The following is a 15,590-nucleotide window of genomic DNA, read 5'->3' on the forward strand; positions in this document are numbered from 1 at the left end:
ACATTTTGTTCCTATAACATAGGGTTTACCAGGACCTTCACTTGGCTCTGTTGTACGCACTCTGAACTATGAACAGGGGGATCTGAAATCAAATGCTGTTATAGGGACTTTGACTGCATGTGATGAATACATTTTGTACCAGGGATCCTTGCCATTTCTGTCCTGACTCTTTCAGTCCATGTCTTAAAATTATACATACAAAAATATTTTTATAAATGGGTTAATTAACCTTAAATGTAACTAAACTTTCATTCCAAAAGGTGGCAGCAAAACTCTACACCAGAGCTTCCAGTTTAAATATCACAGAAGAAAAAACAACAAAGCAGCAAAAGAGTTTTAAGCATTATTAATGCATTAATTATTAATGTCTTCTTAATTTTGTACACAATATTGGATGAGTGGTAGTGCTGTATTATGAACATGAGTATTTAATACATCTTGAAACATTTTTCTTAGCTTATTGGTAAAACACTCTTGTTATAAGCATCTGAATTTAAATAAATCAATTTGCCAATAGGGTTACAAAAATAAACAGTTCAAGATACACTATCTAAACACAAGTCAAGCAACTGCTTTTCGGGGAAATTGATCTTGTTTTAAGGATATTTCAGTATTTTTACAGGAAAACATGACAAAATACTGATTAAGATTTTTTTTTGTGCCTTGTTGTTTTAAAAAAATGGTTACAATATAAAAAAATACTAAGGATGCCAATTTTCATTGAAGTAGCCTATATTTTATTAGTAATTCTTCTAAAGGATATAGTCCCTGGCAGGTGAACGGGTGTTTTGTGTATTTTAGCACAGTTGGAACACTGTATTGACCCATTGGCATTCAGGACGGGCACTGTATGTTTTTGTACTGTCTCTGCAGTAGATAACAGGCAAAACGATATCAGTCACTTTAGAACTTATTGACGAATCATGTGGCATTTACGAGCCGAAAAACAAATAATTTGGACATTTTAGAAGAGTGGACTACCCTAAACATGATAATAAGTAGTTGACTGCTAACCTGTATTGTGTGTTTGGATTGATCAATGTAAGATTGGTACGAAGCACACTTCTTTTTTTTTTACTTAAACATGTTTACATCTATGCAATCTGTGAAGAGACAGTTGAATGACTTGTACAGAGTTCTTTGGAATCCCTCCCATTTTAATGATTTAATTATCATCAATGATAATGAAAATTAATCAATAATAACATGCAAAGGCCTGTTTTCCAAGCACAACCCAGCATGATTGCCTGGACAGCGGTGACTGTTATCTAAGTGGTTTGGATGTGTTCAATCAAAGAATCAATGTAAAGCTTTAGTGTACACATTAGCATTCATAAGAGAGCATTATATGGCCTTTTTATTCACCCCAGGCCCAGTGTAACAGTACTGCAGGGAAGGATTGGGAATACTGGGACTGGGTAAACAGCATGGGACCTTTGCCAGCCCAACTTAACCCACAGTGAAACATTTTCCATCATATGTATATGCTGTATGTATAATCCTTTCCCACCATTTGTATTCTGCATATTCCTACGGAAGAGGATTAGGGCCAAGCAATAATAAAAAAATAAAACCATCTCGAGATTAAAGTCACTATAATGCGAGATTAAACTCGTTAAATTTCAAGAAAAAAGTCGAAATACAATCTTGAGAATAAACTCATTACATTTCGAGAATAAAGTCGTTGTGTTTCGAGAAAAAAACTCATTAAATTTCAAGAAAAAAAGTCGAAATAATCGTGAGAATAAACTCATTAAATTTCGAGAATAAAGTTGTTGTGTTGCGAGAAAAAAAGTCGAAATAATCGTGAGAATAAACTGTTGTACTGATACATCTTCTGATGAAAAAAGTCGAAATACAATCTTGAGAATAAACTCATTACATTTCGAGAATAAAGTCGTTGTGTTTCGAGAAAAAAACTTGTTACATTTCGAGAAAAAAAGTCGAAATAATCGTGAGAATAAACTCATTAAATTTCGAGAATAAAGTCGTGGTGTTTCGAAGGATCACTAGACACAGTTTTCAGTGTCTAGTGATCCTTCGGAAATCATTCTAATATGTTGATATGCTGCTGTTAAATTATTATCAAATATTATTGCCACTCAATTATAAATAATGGTTAATATTTAAACTTAATATTTTTGTAGAAACCGTGATCTACACACACACACACACACACACACACACACACACACACACAGTATTTATATATATATATGTATATATATATATATATATATATATATGTATATATATATATACATATATATATATATATATATATATACATATATATAATATATATATATATATATATATATATATATATATATATATATATATACAGTGCTATGCATAAGTTTAGACACCCATGCTAAAGTTGACTAAAAAGAGGAATAAAAAATCATCTTTTGGAAATTGACCTTAATGCCTTAATTAAAAAAAATGGGAAAAATCCAACCTTTAAGGACACCAATTTTCTTTGTGAATGAATAATGTATCGCAAATAAATAAATGTTCTTCCTTAAAATACAGGGTGCATAAGTCTGAACACCCCTATGTTAAATTCCCATAGAGGCAGGCAGATTTTTATTTTTAAAGGCCAGTTACTTCATGGATCCAGGATACTATGCATCCTGATAAAGTTCCCTTGGCCTTTGGAATTAAAATAGCCCCACATTATCACATAGCCTTCACCATACCTAGAGATTGGCATGGTTTTATTTCAGTTAGCCTAACAGCTGGTTTGATTTGCATTGAGAGATGATCTTATGGAAAGTACTCCATGCCAATCTCTAGGTATGGTGAAGGCTATGTGATGATGTGGGGCTACTTCTCGACTGAATTTCTATGTAAAGTCCAGCTAAAAATGTGGTGAAATCATATTGTACATATTTCAAACATTCTCTCAGAAATGAGTGGATCATTGGAAGGTGTTCTGAGAATTTACTGACCACTGAATGATTTTTAGAGCACACTGTGTTGCGTTCATGTCAGCATTTCTTCTTAATCATGTTAAGCAATATGATAGGAATCCTATTTACTTCAGATAAACAGATCAATGTCAAAATCTCTCCCTGAAATAAGAATCTAATAGACAAAATATATTGGATTACTGACCTTTAACCTTTAACTAATGATGCCAGAGCAATTGTTTGGTATGTTTGGAATAATGGTGCGTTCCATTTGTCCTCAGATGTGGGAAATTCCTAGGCCCCAGTAGGAACTTTTAACTGAAACACCCCCTCGAGTAAGATTTTGTGTCTGGGAAACACGCAACAACCCTGGCTTCAGAATCCAACATGGCTGCTCAGTGCATCAACCATAGTGACACAGTAGTAAAATCACTTTTGTTTGTCCGTCTCTCAATAAACGCAGTGGTCTACACAGTACTATTCAACCTCTGTTTCTGGACATGATACTTCGGCATTATCTGTGCAAAGTACCGCTTTTTTATGCGTTTGCATTCTGAAAGAGCAAGCATAACAAAGGTTTGCCTGGACATATCCAACTTAGTTGTCCGTTTACTGGAACGCTGTCACCTCGGGTGTGAAGTCATTCCCAGTGCATACAGTACGGTCTTCAAACAAAATTAGGGTCTGATTAAGTGACATTTTATAGATACTGGTACTTGAGCCAAATTCTCTCTTTAAAAGGAAAGGGGAAAAAAATGGTAAAAGTAAAACAAGACTGATAAAAACATTTTAGTGATGAATCATTGGACAAGGAACAGTACACACAAGCAGTATTTGTACTGCCAGCACGCAAAGTCGAGTCTAAATTCAATAGCCTTAGGAAAGTGAGACCAAACCAGTGATTGATTCAGTGATATAAACAGGGAAGTACTACATGTTTGCTCTCTCTCAGGGTTCCGCCCCTGGCAACACTGAAGTGCACATGTTAAAGAGCATGCTTTTACTCCCTTCCTAGCTTCGCTCCTCCCCGATTGTGATGTTGAGGGGAAAGTAGGCGGGATCTTTTTGTGAACTGATCTGCCTGCTTTACCAATCAGAAAGATTCCTCCTCCCTCCCTTCCAGCCCTCTCCTCCATCCCTCCTCCTCCTCTCTCGCTGTCTGCACTGTATGCACGCACAGGGGCAGAGAAAAGTGCGGGGCAGGGGACACCGAGAAGAAAAAACAAAACAAACAACAAAAAAACAGAAGCAGCTTCTGTTTTTTTTGTTTTTTTAAACGCATTCCCTCTGCATCATTACAAGCGAACAGGCGCCCCAGCTCATAAAAACCTGCGTTGTGTGCACACACACACACACACTCTGGCACTCGCTGTCGAGAAGGATCAACTCACAGCAGCTTCTCCCGTGGCACCTGGTATACACTTGCGTGAGAAGGAGGGAGGTCTGCTCAAAGATCACCTGGAGCAGGTGGAGGAGAACCTGTCACGGCTACCGCCTGACTCCCTCGTGGGGAACCTGACCCGCCTGATGTCAAACGAGGAGTGCCGTTCGCCCATCGGCCTGGACTGCTGCAGCTGCTGTCTGGATCTGGCCAATGGCTGCGAGCCTGAGCCGGGCCAAGCGAGCCTGGGCAGTCCTACATCAGTCAACCACTTCAAACAGCTCCGGGACCAGCTTCACTTTCAGAACCTAAACACCGATAAGCTCAACAACATCATGAGACAGGACTCACTGGAGTCGGTGGTCCGGGACCCCTGTTACCTGCTCAACGAGGGCATCTGCAACAGCAACATCGACCAAACCATGCTGTCCATTCTGTTGTTCTTCCACAGGTATGTGAATAAACTCACATGCATCACACACCTGCTCTGGCACACACATCTAGTTCAGGTCATAAAAACCGTAAAAGTCTCTGCCAGAGCTGTGATTGCTGGTTAATGACCAATGTCAGGATGATTGAGTTTGATGACAACAACATTCTGTGCTTTTCATTTATTTAATTCTGGCCTCCTCCTGACTAACTGGTTATTCATGACTAAGTATAGTGTTAAGTGCTTTGTTTTTGGTTACACTATCGTTTTGCTTGAACCAAATCAGTCTCAAGCTCATTTTCATTGGTTTGGGTCAACTAATTCATCACTTATTAATGTTACACAATCTCAATTCAAACACTGAACACTACTAGTTATTTACACTTCCTGATAAACTCGTGATTAAAGACCATGCTCAACTGTGTTATTTAAGAACAGGGTGGCTCACGTTCTCAGCAGGGTTACAGGAATGTGTAGATTTGTATGAAGAACATGCCTTCGCGCATGCAACTTAAGAGGATCTTGAGTCAGTCCACCTTATAGCAGTTCTCACTTCTTAAATCTCACTCCGCATTCATTGCAACTCATTAGGTTCATGCAATGATTTTGTGTAAATATTCTACACACGCTGCATTTTATTTGTGTAGAAAGTGCATGTGGATTTTTCCCCCCAACCAGTCCGATTTGCAAAACACCCATTCATTTACAAACTATGGGCAATTTACATACCGTTCTGGCATAGTCTTTCACCCCATAGCTGAAGTATGCAGCAAAACAAATTCCTCTCCAGGTAATATGCATGTTTGTCAAATTTAATGGTCAAAGGAGTTTCCAAAACAACCCTGGATGCAATAAAATCTCATAAACCTTTACCATTTGCTTTAATCTAATGTCTGACAGCATGTATACATAATATTGAATTTTGGAACAAGTCGATGTGATGTACTACAACATACTAAAGTGTCAAAAACAGATTGCACACCATCCAGAGCAGGTATTTGGCAAAAGTGTCTAATCAGGATCAAGCTCACAGCACATTTTCCCATGGAACCTTGCTATCCCAAATGAAAATAAACATTTGGACATCAGGATATAGTTTGTTAAAATCTGATAGTGGTTGAAATGTTTAGTCTGCGGGAAAATTAGAGATATATATTAAATATTTATAGCTAGCCTGTCATACGGTCTACTTGTTTTTCTCAGATTGGTTAATACCATAAATATATCAACAAGTCAGCAAATAATTTTTACTCTGGGAAATAAAATTCATATTTGAAACAGCTATTGTAAATGAAAAGATTATAATCTGAATAAAGAAAGGAGCATGGCATGACATAATAATGAGACATATTTCATATATAAAAAAACTGTTGTATCTCAAGCTATTGCATTTAAGATAACAAATACACATATGAAAAGTAAGGCCGTCAGTTGACTAAAGTTTTTAATTCATTCAATTGATATGTAGAATAATTAATCACAAAATCCAACAAAATTGTGTTGTTTTTTAAAATAAATAAATGAATAAAATAAATAAATAAACAAAATCAAACCAAACATTTATATGTCCTTGGTGAGCTCAGAATTTTTGCAATAAATATTAACATAACATGCAATATAAATAGATTATTCAGTGGAATCTTACTTATGGCTTAATGCGATAAAGTTCTTGCTCAGCGTAATCTGTTTTACGACAGGACAATATACTTCTTAACCTTACTGGGACGCCTCTGAAACAAGATTCTTGTGTTCCAGTTAATGTTTAATCTTCTTTATCGGGGTGTCCTCAGTTTTATACGTGGCAGTGAAAGGTTACAGTCTACGTAATTAGCTTTTCTTAATGAGCCTGGTGTCGGGATGTAAACAGGAGCAGTCTGCATGGGATCTCTGACCCAATGACACTTCACAGTCTCAGTTACTAAATACACAAAGTTCAACAGTCCGCTGTTTTATTATGATCAAATAGCCATTGTTAGTCTGTACACCGACCCATTCTTGTATTCCATGACAGGAAAGGCAATTCTCTTTGGTGTTGGACCGCTCTCTGCTATGGGATAGACTTACTTTCCTTGTGATCCCAGCAATTATCCAAAATTGGCACTCTTGTGTCTATGGATAAGATTATTCCTTTCTCTCCTCCTTATATGGTATAACATTTCATATTTCACACTTCTTGCAGACTAAATACTGACATATACGTGTTACGGTCAAAGGTTTTGATGTTTTGAGGAAGGAACATTGTGTTATTGATAGAACAATGATAAGAAAGGTGTGTGTCTGTATCAGAGGTGGGAGTAAGTCACACATATGCAAGTCACAAGCAAGTCTCAAGTCTTTACCTTCAAGTCTCAAGCAAGTCCAAGTCAATTTTGTGAAAAGCAAGTCAAGTCAAGTCAAGTCACTGCTTTATGTCAAGCAAGTCAAGTCAAGTCGTAGCTTGGGTCACAAGTCACTGGCAAGTCATACAAACGTTTGATGATTTCACTGAATTTATATATTAAAATAAGTTAAAACTACAGAAGTTGTGGACTATGGTTTTATTTGCAACATTTTTTTTTAAATATGCATTTCCACACACAACTGAGTGGTTACTACAATAAAAATCTAAAAAATAAAAAATAAATAAAATTTCAAACTACATAGCCTAAAATGTAAATGTAACTGAAATTAGGCCAACATTAAAGCATGAAAAAATAAATATGCCTCAAACACTGCAGAAGACCATTAAAAGGTATTAATTCACAATTCAAGTATAATGGTTCCTATGCCACCAAATGGCATTCTTCAAACTGGCATCCCCTTTATATAAGTTATATATTTTTAATTATGAAGTTAAAACCGCCAATAGGTGACGCCAAATCACCGTCTTAATGTACGAGTCATAGAAGCATTCATTCAACTGATTTGTTCAAAACGGCAGATTCGTTCTGGAACTAAGCAACTATAGGTCACTGAATCACAAATACGCATAACTCTTGTTTGGAACTATTGTCACTGGAGAAATAGAGCAAAAACAGAGAATATTTGGAATATTATGTCTAAAATGTCACATCACAATATTCACTCTTTGTTTACTGAACTGTTTTATAATTATCACATTTGCAATTGCGTCAATATTCTGGAAATATTTTTTAATATCATATGCTATAATTATAAAAATAACTCATAGCCTACTAGGACAATTTTTCCACCACATTATGAAATTTGGGTGCATATTAATTCTGCTGGCATTTTGCCCCCAACCCCCTGATAACATCTAACCCTGCTTTAAGAGAAACATAAAACACGACAAAACATTAACAGTTTTCTATGTTGTTTTTTGTCATTGGAAAGAACAACATATTTGGCTTTAAAGCATGATAAGAAAGAAATGTGGCAAATGTTATACAAAACATATGCCATCATTAATTATCATTTCAATACTGACAACATTAAGCTACATTTGAAAACATAATTGTGTATAAAGAGGCATGCTGTTTTGACCAATATTCTTTCTAGATTTAAAGATAGTCAAATTAACTATAACAAACAGGTTAAACAAGCCATAGCTTACTTTTAGACGTGGTGAATGAAGTTCGACTGTTCGAGGTTGTGATGGTCGTCCGATATCCCTTGCCTGTTATTATGCGTACAGCAAATCTTCTTGTATAAATATGGTCAATTTCTAGTGTTTATATCCAAAAAGAAACGATGCTGGGAGATGTTTTTGTATTTAGCGCGCTCACCGCGATGTAGGCTATGGGTGTTTCTCAATATGCGTTCTTCAGCGATCTTGCGTCCTTGTGTTCTCGTTTTACGTCATCATTAACCGTCGAAGTTCAGACCCAATTCTCAAGAACACAAGTACAGAGGACGCATGAAAGAACCCGGATGTGTTCTTGATACCGAGGATGCATCGAATGCAGACTTGAGCTAGTACTCGCCTGGTGTCCCAGAAGTCATTGCGGCCGGTTCCGAGTTCGTTCTTCCAAGGAAGCTTGGCAAGACCGGTCTCCACGAGAACACAAGTCCGTTCTCTGCGTTCTTGGAATTGAGAAACAGCCTATGTTTCTTCTGGGCTTGTGCAGCGTCACGCAATCGCGCAGAATCTGATGACTGGCGTCAATGGTTCCGTTGCTTTCATTTTGTTCATCAATTGATGTTGCGATGATTTATATAAAAATGTATATCAAGTCATTCTCGAGTCATACAGTTCAAGTCAAGTCAAGTCTCGAGTCATTGGATCTCAAGTCAAAGTCTAGTCGAGTCATTTCTCAAGTCCTTCTCAAGTCTGACTCGAGTCAAGTCATGTGACTCGAGTCCCCCATCTCTGGTCTGTAAAATAGTATAGGACACAAAGTAACAGAGGTCTTGCCAACAATAAGTCCTGCATGTCCACTAAACCCACAGACATATTTCTAAAATGCCAGTCTTATTTACTTAATATGCAAAAATGTAATCCACATCTCCAGGCATGCAAAGACATGAATCCAGACATGCCAAGCTGAACAGCTCATGATCGGCACTATAGGATCTGGAGCCAGTGTTTTTGGGAATTATCCAAGGGGATTTAAATATAAGGTGTGTTTATAGTGCCTGGTGAATGGGTGCAATTGCACAACATATTAAAAGTGCACTCTGTATTTTTATATATTATATTATATTATATTATATTATATTATATTATATTATATTATATTATATTATATTATATTATATCATTGCATCAAAAAAAAAAAAAAAAAAAAAATCTGACAGCCCTAATTCAATATTTTAAACACCAACACATTAATATTTAAATATCCTTGGTGAGCTCTAAATATAGTGCAATAAATATGAATATTTATAGAATATATATTTATTCTTCAGAATTTGATATCCCTATCTTAGATCCACTCCAGTTTAATGAGAGTTTTATGATAAGATAATATACCGCAGACGACCGAAAACTGTCATATGATGCCCACAGTCACTACAAAACAGAATATCTGTCCAGCAGGGAGAGAAGCACACAGTGCCATGCAGGAGCCGGTCCAATACAACACAAACCTCAAAGAACATATGGAAAGAAAACATAGATACACACAAAAAAAAAACCCATATGTTTAAAGATAATTGAGAATAAGGCCCTTCACCTGAAAAACAGAAAAACAGAAGTGTGACTCATAGACATGCATAACTCTTGGGAGCAGCGTTGTACTTAAATCACACCCCAAATCCATGTTCAAATGCAGAGTATGCACAAGCTTGCTAAATGCCGTCTACGCCTTCCAAAACATGTTGAAAAGACAACACTGTGCCAAACTTCATGGTCGATGCCCATGTGTGAGATTACATCTGAACCCTTAGCCTTGCCCCCAAGGGGTTGTTATTCGCTATAACAACTGCCTCGCTATACATTATCCCGCTTATTACATGGCTACCTACAAAATAAATAAATTATTTGACACAAAATATTGATTTAAAAAGGAGTTTATTGATTTAAAAACGATTGTATTGCTTCCGCTAAAGAAAATAGTCCGTTCCTCGTCATTAGACAGTAGACAGTCATTTAAGAGATACGGTACAGTCATACCACTTATTGCACGGTATTTCACGACATAAATAATTATGTGGATAAGAGATATTGATTTTAGATGAAACTGTTTTAAAATTGTATCTGTTTTTTTAAAAATCTTATTATCCATTATAGTGTTCAAAACAATCGTCGCAAAATTACATCAGCTGCGTTTGTATGAAACGAGAAAGCGAGTCCACGGTGCACTGAAAAAAAAAATGAGTCGTTGAATTTAATAAAAATTTTTATCGTAAGTGGTTGCATTCAATTGATTTTACCTACATTTAAACAAATGCATTACGTTTAACTTAATCAATTTTAGTTCAACTTAATGCATTTGTTTAAATGTAAGTAAAATCAATTGAATGCAACCACTTACGATAAAAAAATTGATTAAATTCAATGAATCATTTTTTCAGTGACATAATTAAATAACTGTACACAAAATATTGATTTGAGTTTTAATATTTTATTAGCTCACCAAACGCAAAACTTCCACAAGGAAAAAACATTCCTAGCAAGCGTAAAGCGCCGACCTCATTGACAGTTACCCGGATGAGACTGTGTTATCAGTTTTTACCGGTTATTATCAGAGGATAACATACTGCTGGATGGTGCGATTGACAGTTGTTATTGATGTTTGTAGCGCAATATTTGACTGGAAGTTACGTTATTTTCCGTCAGCTCATTAGATCTAGCATTCTGCCCGTTTTTATTTAGAGACAGAGATAAAGTATAGTGTAAGATTACATTTATTTATATTATAGCTATATTTATATATATTTATATTATATATTATATTTATATTATTTGAATTCATTATCAAAAGAGAAAGAGAGAGAGAGAGAGAGATGATGAGAGATGCGTGCGTGAATTACCTGCGTCTGTTTAGCATCTCTCTCTACTAACAGCTGTGAGTTTAATTACTTCAAAACCAGCTATATTACCTTCTCATTGCTGAGAAATATAAGCTTTGATAAGTTTTCACGCTCCTGAATATTTCTGTGTGCGCAGTGTGATCTCTAATCGCATCAACACTAATCATGACTACCCTTTGCTCCACTAGCAACGGCCCTGGACGTATGCTTGTGTGTGCTTTAACAAAAACAGCACATTAATATAGAACGGTGATTAAACTGATTTAGAACGACCTGTCCATTAATTCAGACAGACCATGGTATATAGCATACGCAACACATTTTGGATTGCTTAAAAAACTTTTTTACATTGCATGCACATATGGATCAGATGTGCACACTCACACATGCAAAGTCACGCGTATGTCTGCACAGCCAGCATGAAAAGGAGCCACTACTAATAAAAGGCATCCAGCACATCACATGAGGAAAGAGAGCTAATGTTCGCCACATGAGAGCTCAAGCTTTTTGTTCTTTCTCAAGATGCTGAGGATCTGTTGAAGCAGAGACTTGAGAAATCCCTATCAATATACGCAAGTAGTACTGATATGCCAAAAAATACTCTTTAATAACAATGAACGTCTGTACACTGCCAAGTCTACAGCAGAGGACAAAAACATATCAAAAGATGAAACTTTTTTCTGAGAGATCCTCCTAAAGCCTGCAGGATATTATCTGGAAGGGAACACGCAGCAGACTGTTACATAAAAATCCTGGGGTCATGAGGGTTTCGGTGGTTTTGGCTGAGCGGTCTTTCTTTTAAAGTTGTTTTGAGAACGTCAGGCTGATTCTGCACTATAAGCGTGAAGAAATCAAGGCTTTGAGAAACCCCAGGCCTGGAACCTCTGAGTATTATTTCCACCCATCCCTGGCCCTCTGTGGCCTCAATGGCCTATTTATTTCACATGGTCATCGTTATATAGAAGATCAGCTTAGACATACATTACACCACGTTCTGAAGACATGCTGACCACTCCCAGCTGTGTCAACAGGACCAGGAACCATTTCATAAGACTTCTGTTTCAAAAGAATAGCAATCATTTAAAGGCACAATATGTAACTTTTTTTGCTTTAAAAATAGCAAAAATCACTATATCTATGTTATATATTTTTTTTAGTTGTGTACTTACATTATCCCGACTGTTTCCAACAACTTTCAAACCAGGAGAAATTTTAATTTAATTCGAAGACACGGCACGTTTCTTTATTTCCGTTTTGTCGCAGTCAATGGCGTCATATCCGCGTTGTCCCTGGTTTCCGCTCGTGCTGCCATGGTAACCAGAGTTATGAACCAGAGCCCTCTGATAGTAACCAAGACGACAGACGTGGACAACTGTGTAGTTTGCAATGTCTATCTGCACGCTGTTGTTGTTTCGTTCAAACATTATGGACCATGGCAAGCAGACTTTGGATAAAAGAGGAGAACTAAAACGAGAATCAATATCAGCGCTGTGTTTTCGAGATGCCGAGAGCTCCCATAGACAGTATATAAACGAGAGCTCCACGTCCGAGACTTCGACCGCTCCTACATGTCCTTTATTAAACAGGTGAGCACATTTACATAAAACTAATCAATGTTATATAGTTCAACAATGATAAAATGTCAGAATATGATCTGTATGTTATTCTAATGTTGATCTAGTTTACTGCTAGTCTCATACAGACAGACTAACACATACATTTCAACACATTCAAATGCAGTTTAGTGTGCTAATGTAATGTTAGACCAAGTGAAACAGCGCTGCGTTACCTCACAAGTTTAATTTGTCTAATAAACTGACCTGTGAGTAGTAATTCTGCGTGTAGTTCGGTAGAATGAAATGTCCATATTCCTTTTATATCCGCGGGACTCGCGTCGCTTGTGGAGCTGATAGCTGTCTCTTAGCAATCCCGAACTGCTTCATATCACAGTCATGATAAAAACATCGATGTATTCAGTCATACATAAACATTATTAGATCGGTCGGCTTGACGTTGACGACAAGATCCATAATTCTTAGCAAATGTTGCGTCATCAAACTACGCCTTTGTTATTGTAAATAGGTTAGCGACCCCTAGTGGAGAAAAAATCCCATACTGTACGTTTAAACGCTGATTTGATCAGATTTCCAAAGCATGAAAAGCAAACAATCAGAGACAATGTGGGACATTACCCACGGACTGCAAAGCTGTGATATAACTTTTAATTAGTACTCATATACAGGCTAACAGCACTAGGATGTGCAGTCTAGACAGGTTGGCCGAATTTGAAATAGCATAGCTTACTTTTCCTGCCATTCCTGCTTTTCTGAATGATAGGGGAGAAATAGGAGTTGTATGCTAGTATGCTATGTCGAATTCAGCCTTTACGAAACACTGATTTGCATGAATAAAACCTGAGACCTGATTCTAGGGGTGACGATGACTTCACTTTAAGATATGAAGGTGAGTGAGTGTGTAATTCGTGCTGCAAATTAACTGCTTGCGATCAGCTGTTTCCTCAAAAAAGGCTGCATTCTTCTGACATCTGTTGAATTATGCAACATAGATGCAAGTGTTGTATGTGTTAATAACAAATACATAAATACCGATGTGTGTTTTGTTCTCCATCCAAAAGTATGGTGATAACCACTGAGGCAGAGAGAGAACATTCATGCATTTAAGGGTTAATGCGGTTTTAAATATAAACCCACATACTAAAAAGAAGAGTCAATGGAGAATACACACATTCCACCCGCCTTAGATCACGTGCCATCAGTTTCCCCTTCATAAATATAAAACCTAATGAATTGATAATGTCGAAGTTAATTATTTGAATGAGATGCAGTCTTTTGATGTAACACATGCAATGCATTCAGTCATGCTGCTCGTGCAGCTGGTCTGAAAATTAAACCTCCATTGAGCTTGTGCTGTGAGAGCAAGTCATTTGCATTGATGATTCTGATTATGAGTTCACACGCAGTTCTGAATGTAGCGAGCGCTATCCCCAACACAAGCTGTTTGTAAAATGGCTTGCAGACAGTAGATGGAGTGCTGTAATAAAATGCAACAGGTGGATGAAGTTTCATAGCGGCTTAACAGGTCAATTGTCTTCATGGCAGAGGCTTGTTCAGTAATTTACTTGTCATAGTCAGACAAACACGCACAGAGGTGTATAATATCCATTTAATTGGCTGACTGAATAGCAGCATTGTTGTGACTGGGCCGGTGGAGAGTTGACAGTGAGCCAGAGGCTCGGGGCCAGCCCAGGCTTTGTTGTCTGGTATAAGGTGCTCCTGTTCCCAGAAGGAGGGTTCAGGGTACTGACAGGCACTGTCTGCAAGCCCACCCAGCACTGGCATTCACTCATCCAGAGCGGCCATGCTATAGCCAAAACACAAACATATTATTGAGGGCATTGGAGTGCCTCAGAGTCCATGACCTGGGACAATGGACTGAATGTTTACACAGGCTAATAAAGAGACATTGTGCTGTTTTATAATCTAACAGGGACCAAATAATGTCACTGATAATCATGTGATATTAATATTGTCTAATAAGGCTTACTGTGAGTGATACACTGTCATGGTGGCATTTGTAAATTAATTGCAAAATGAAGGCTTACAAGTTCCATGTAAAAGTGGTCCATTTGACTCATGTGCAAGTCTTTTGAAGCTATATAAGAAAATTTGTTATTCATTGATAAACTTCATTTACATTGAGCTGTCAACAAGAGAATGATTCATTCTTGAATCTGCACATTTTATTTCTCTCATTAACACTAAGAGAGCTAGGATATTTTCAGTGAATAATGACTTTAATTTGGGTCTGTTCCTCACACCAACATATTTTAAGTTCAGGGTCAGTAAGATTTTTTTTTTTTTTTTTTTTAATAAATTAACAGGCCTACTTTCTATTTATCAAAGAATCAAAAAAAAATCATGATTTCTATAAAAATATAAAGCAGCATAACTGTTTTAAATAATTATACCGGTAATTAATAAAAGAAGAAATGTTTCATCATCATATTAGAATGATTTCTGAAGGATCATATGACACTGAAGACTGCAGTAATGATGCTGAAAATTCAACTTTGCATGACAGGAATAAATTACATTTTAAAATGCATTAAAATAGAAAACAGTTCCTTTAAATTGCAATAATATTTCACAATATTACACATTTTATGGTACTTTTGATCCCCCAAAAATGGAATGACAGAAGGGTGAGTAAATAATGATATCATTGTCATGTTGAACTGTCCCTTTAAAGCCAGTGTAGTTTTTCAGTGGCACAAGGTTTCCGCTGGGAGGTAACCTAATGTTGTTGATTGTGGCTGGCCTTCAACAAAAATATATTACCACAGTATTAGTGAAGAGATCAGATCAGTTGCTTGTGAAATAAAATTGCCCCGGTGGCTTGTGAAATAGGTTCATGGTTTGTTGACTTGTTA

At 36.8% G+C, this 15,590-nt stretch overlaps 1 protein-coding gene across 1 annotated transcript in view; it reads left to right on the plus strand.

Moving 5' to 3' along the window:
• Nucleotides 1-4,077: 4,077 nt before the first annotated feature.
• tsc22d3 (TSC22 domain family, member 3) overlaps nt 4,078-15,590 on the plus strand; it is a 36,357-nt gene continuing 24,844 nt past the window's right edge. Inside the window, exon 1 of the mRNA XM_084134122.1 lies at nt 4,078-4,747. Within this exon, the coding sequence (XP_083990248.1) occupies nt 4,443-4,747 (305 nt within the window). The 5' untranslated portion in view covers nt 4,078-4,442. The remainder of the gene's footprint in view (nt 4,748-15,590) is intronic.

This window comes from Abramis brama, assembly GCF_963993115.1.
Source record: "Abramis brama genome assembly, chromosome: 13".
In the NCBI taxonomy this organism is placed as follows: Eukaryota; Metazoa; Chordata; class Actinopteri; order Cypriniformes; family Leuciscidae; genus Abramis; species Abramis brama.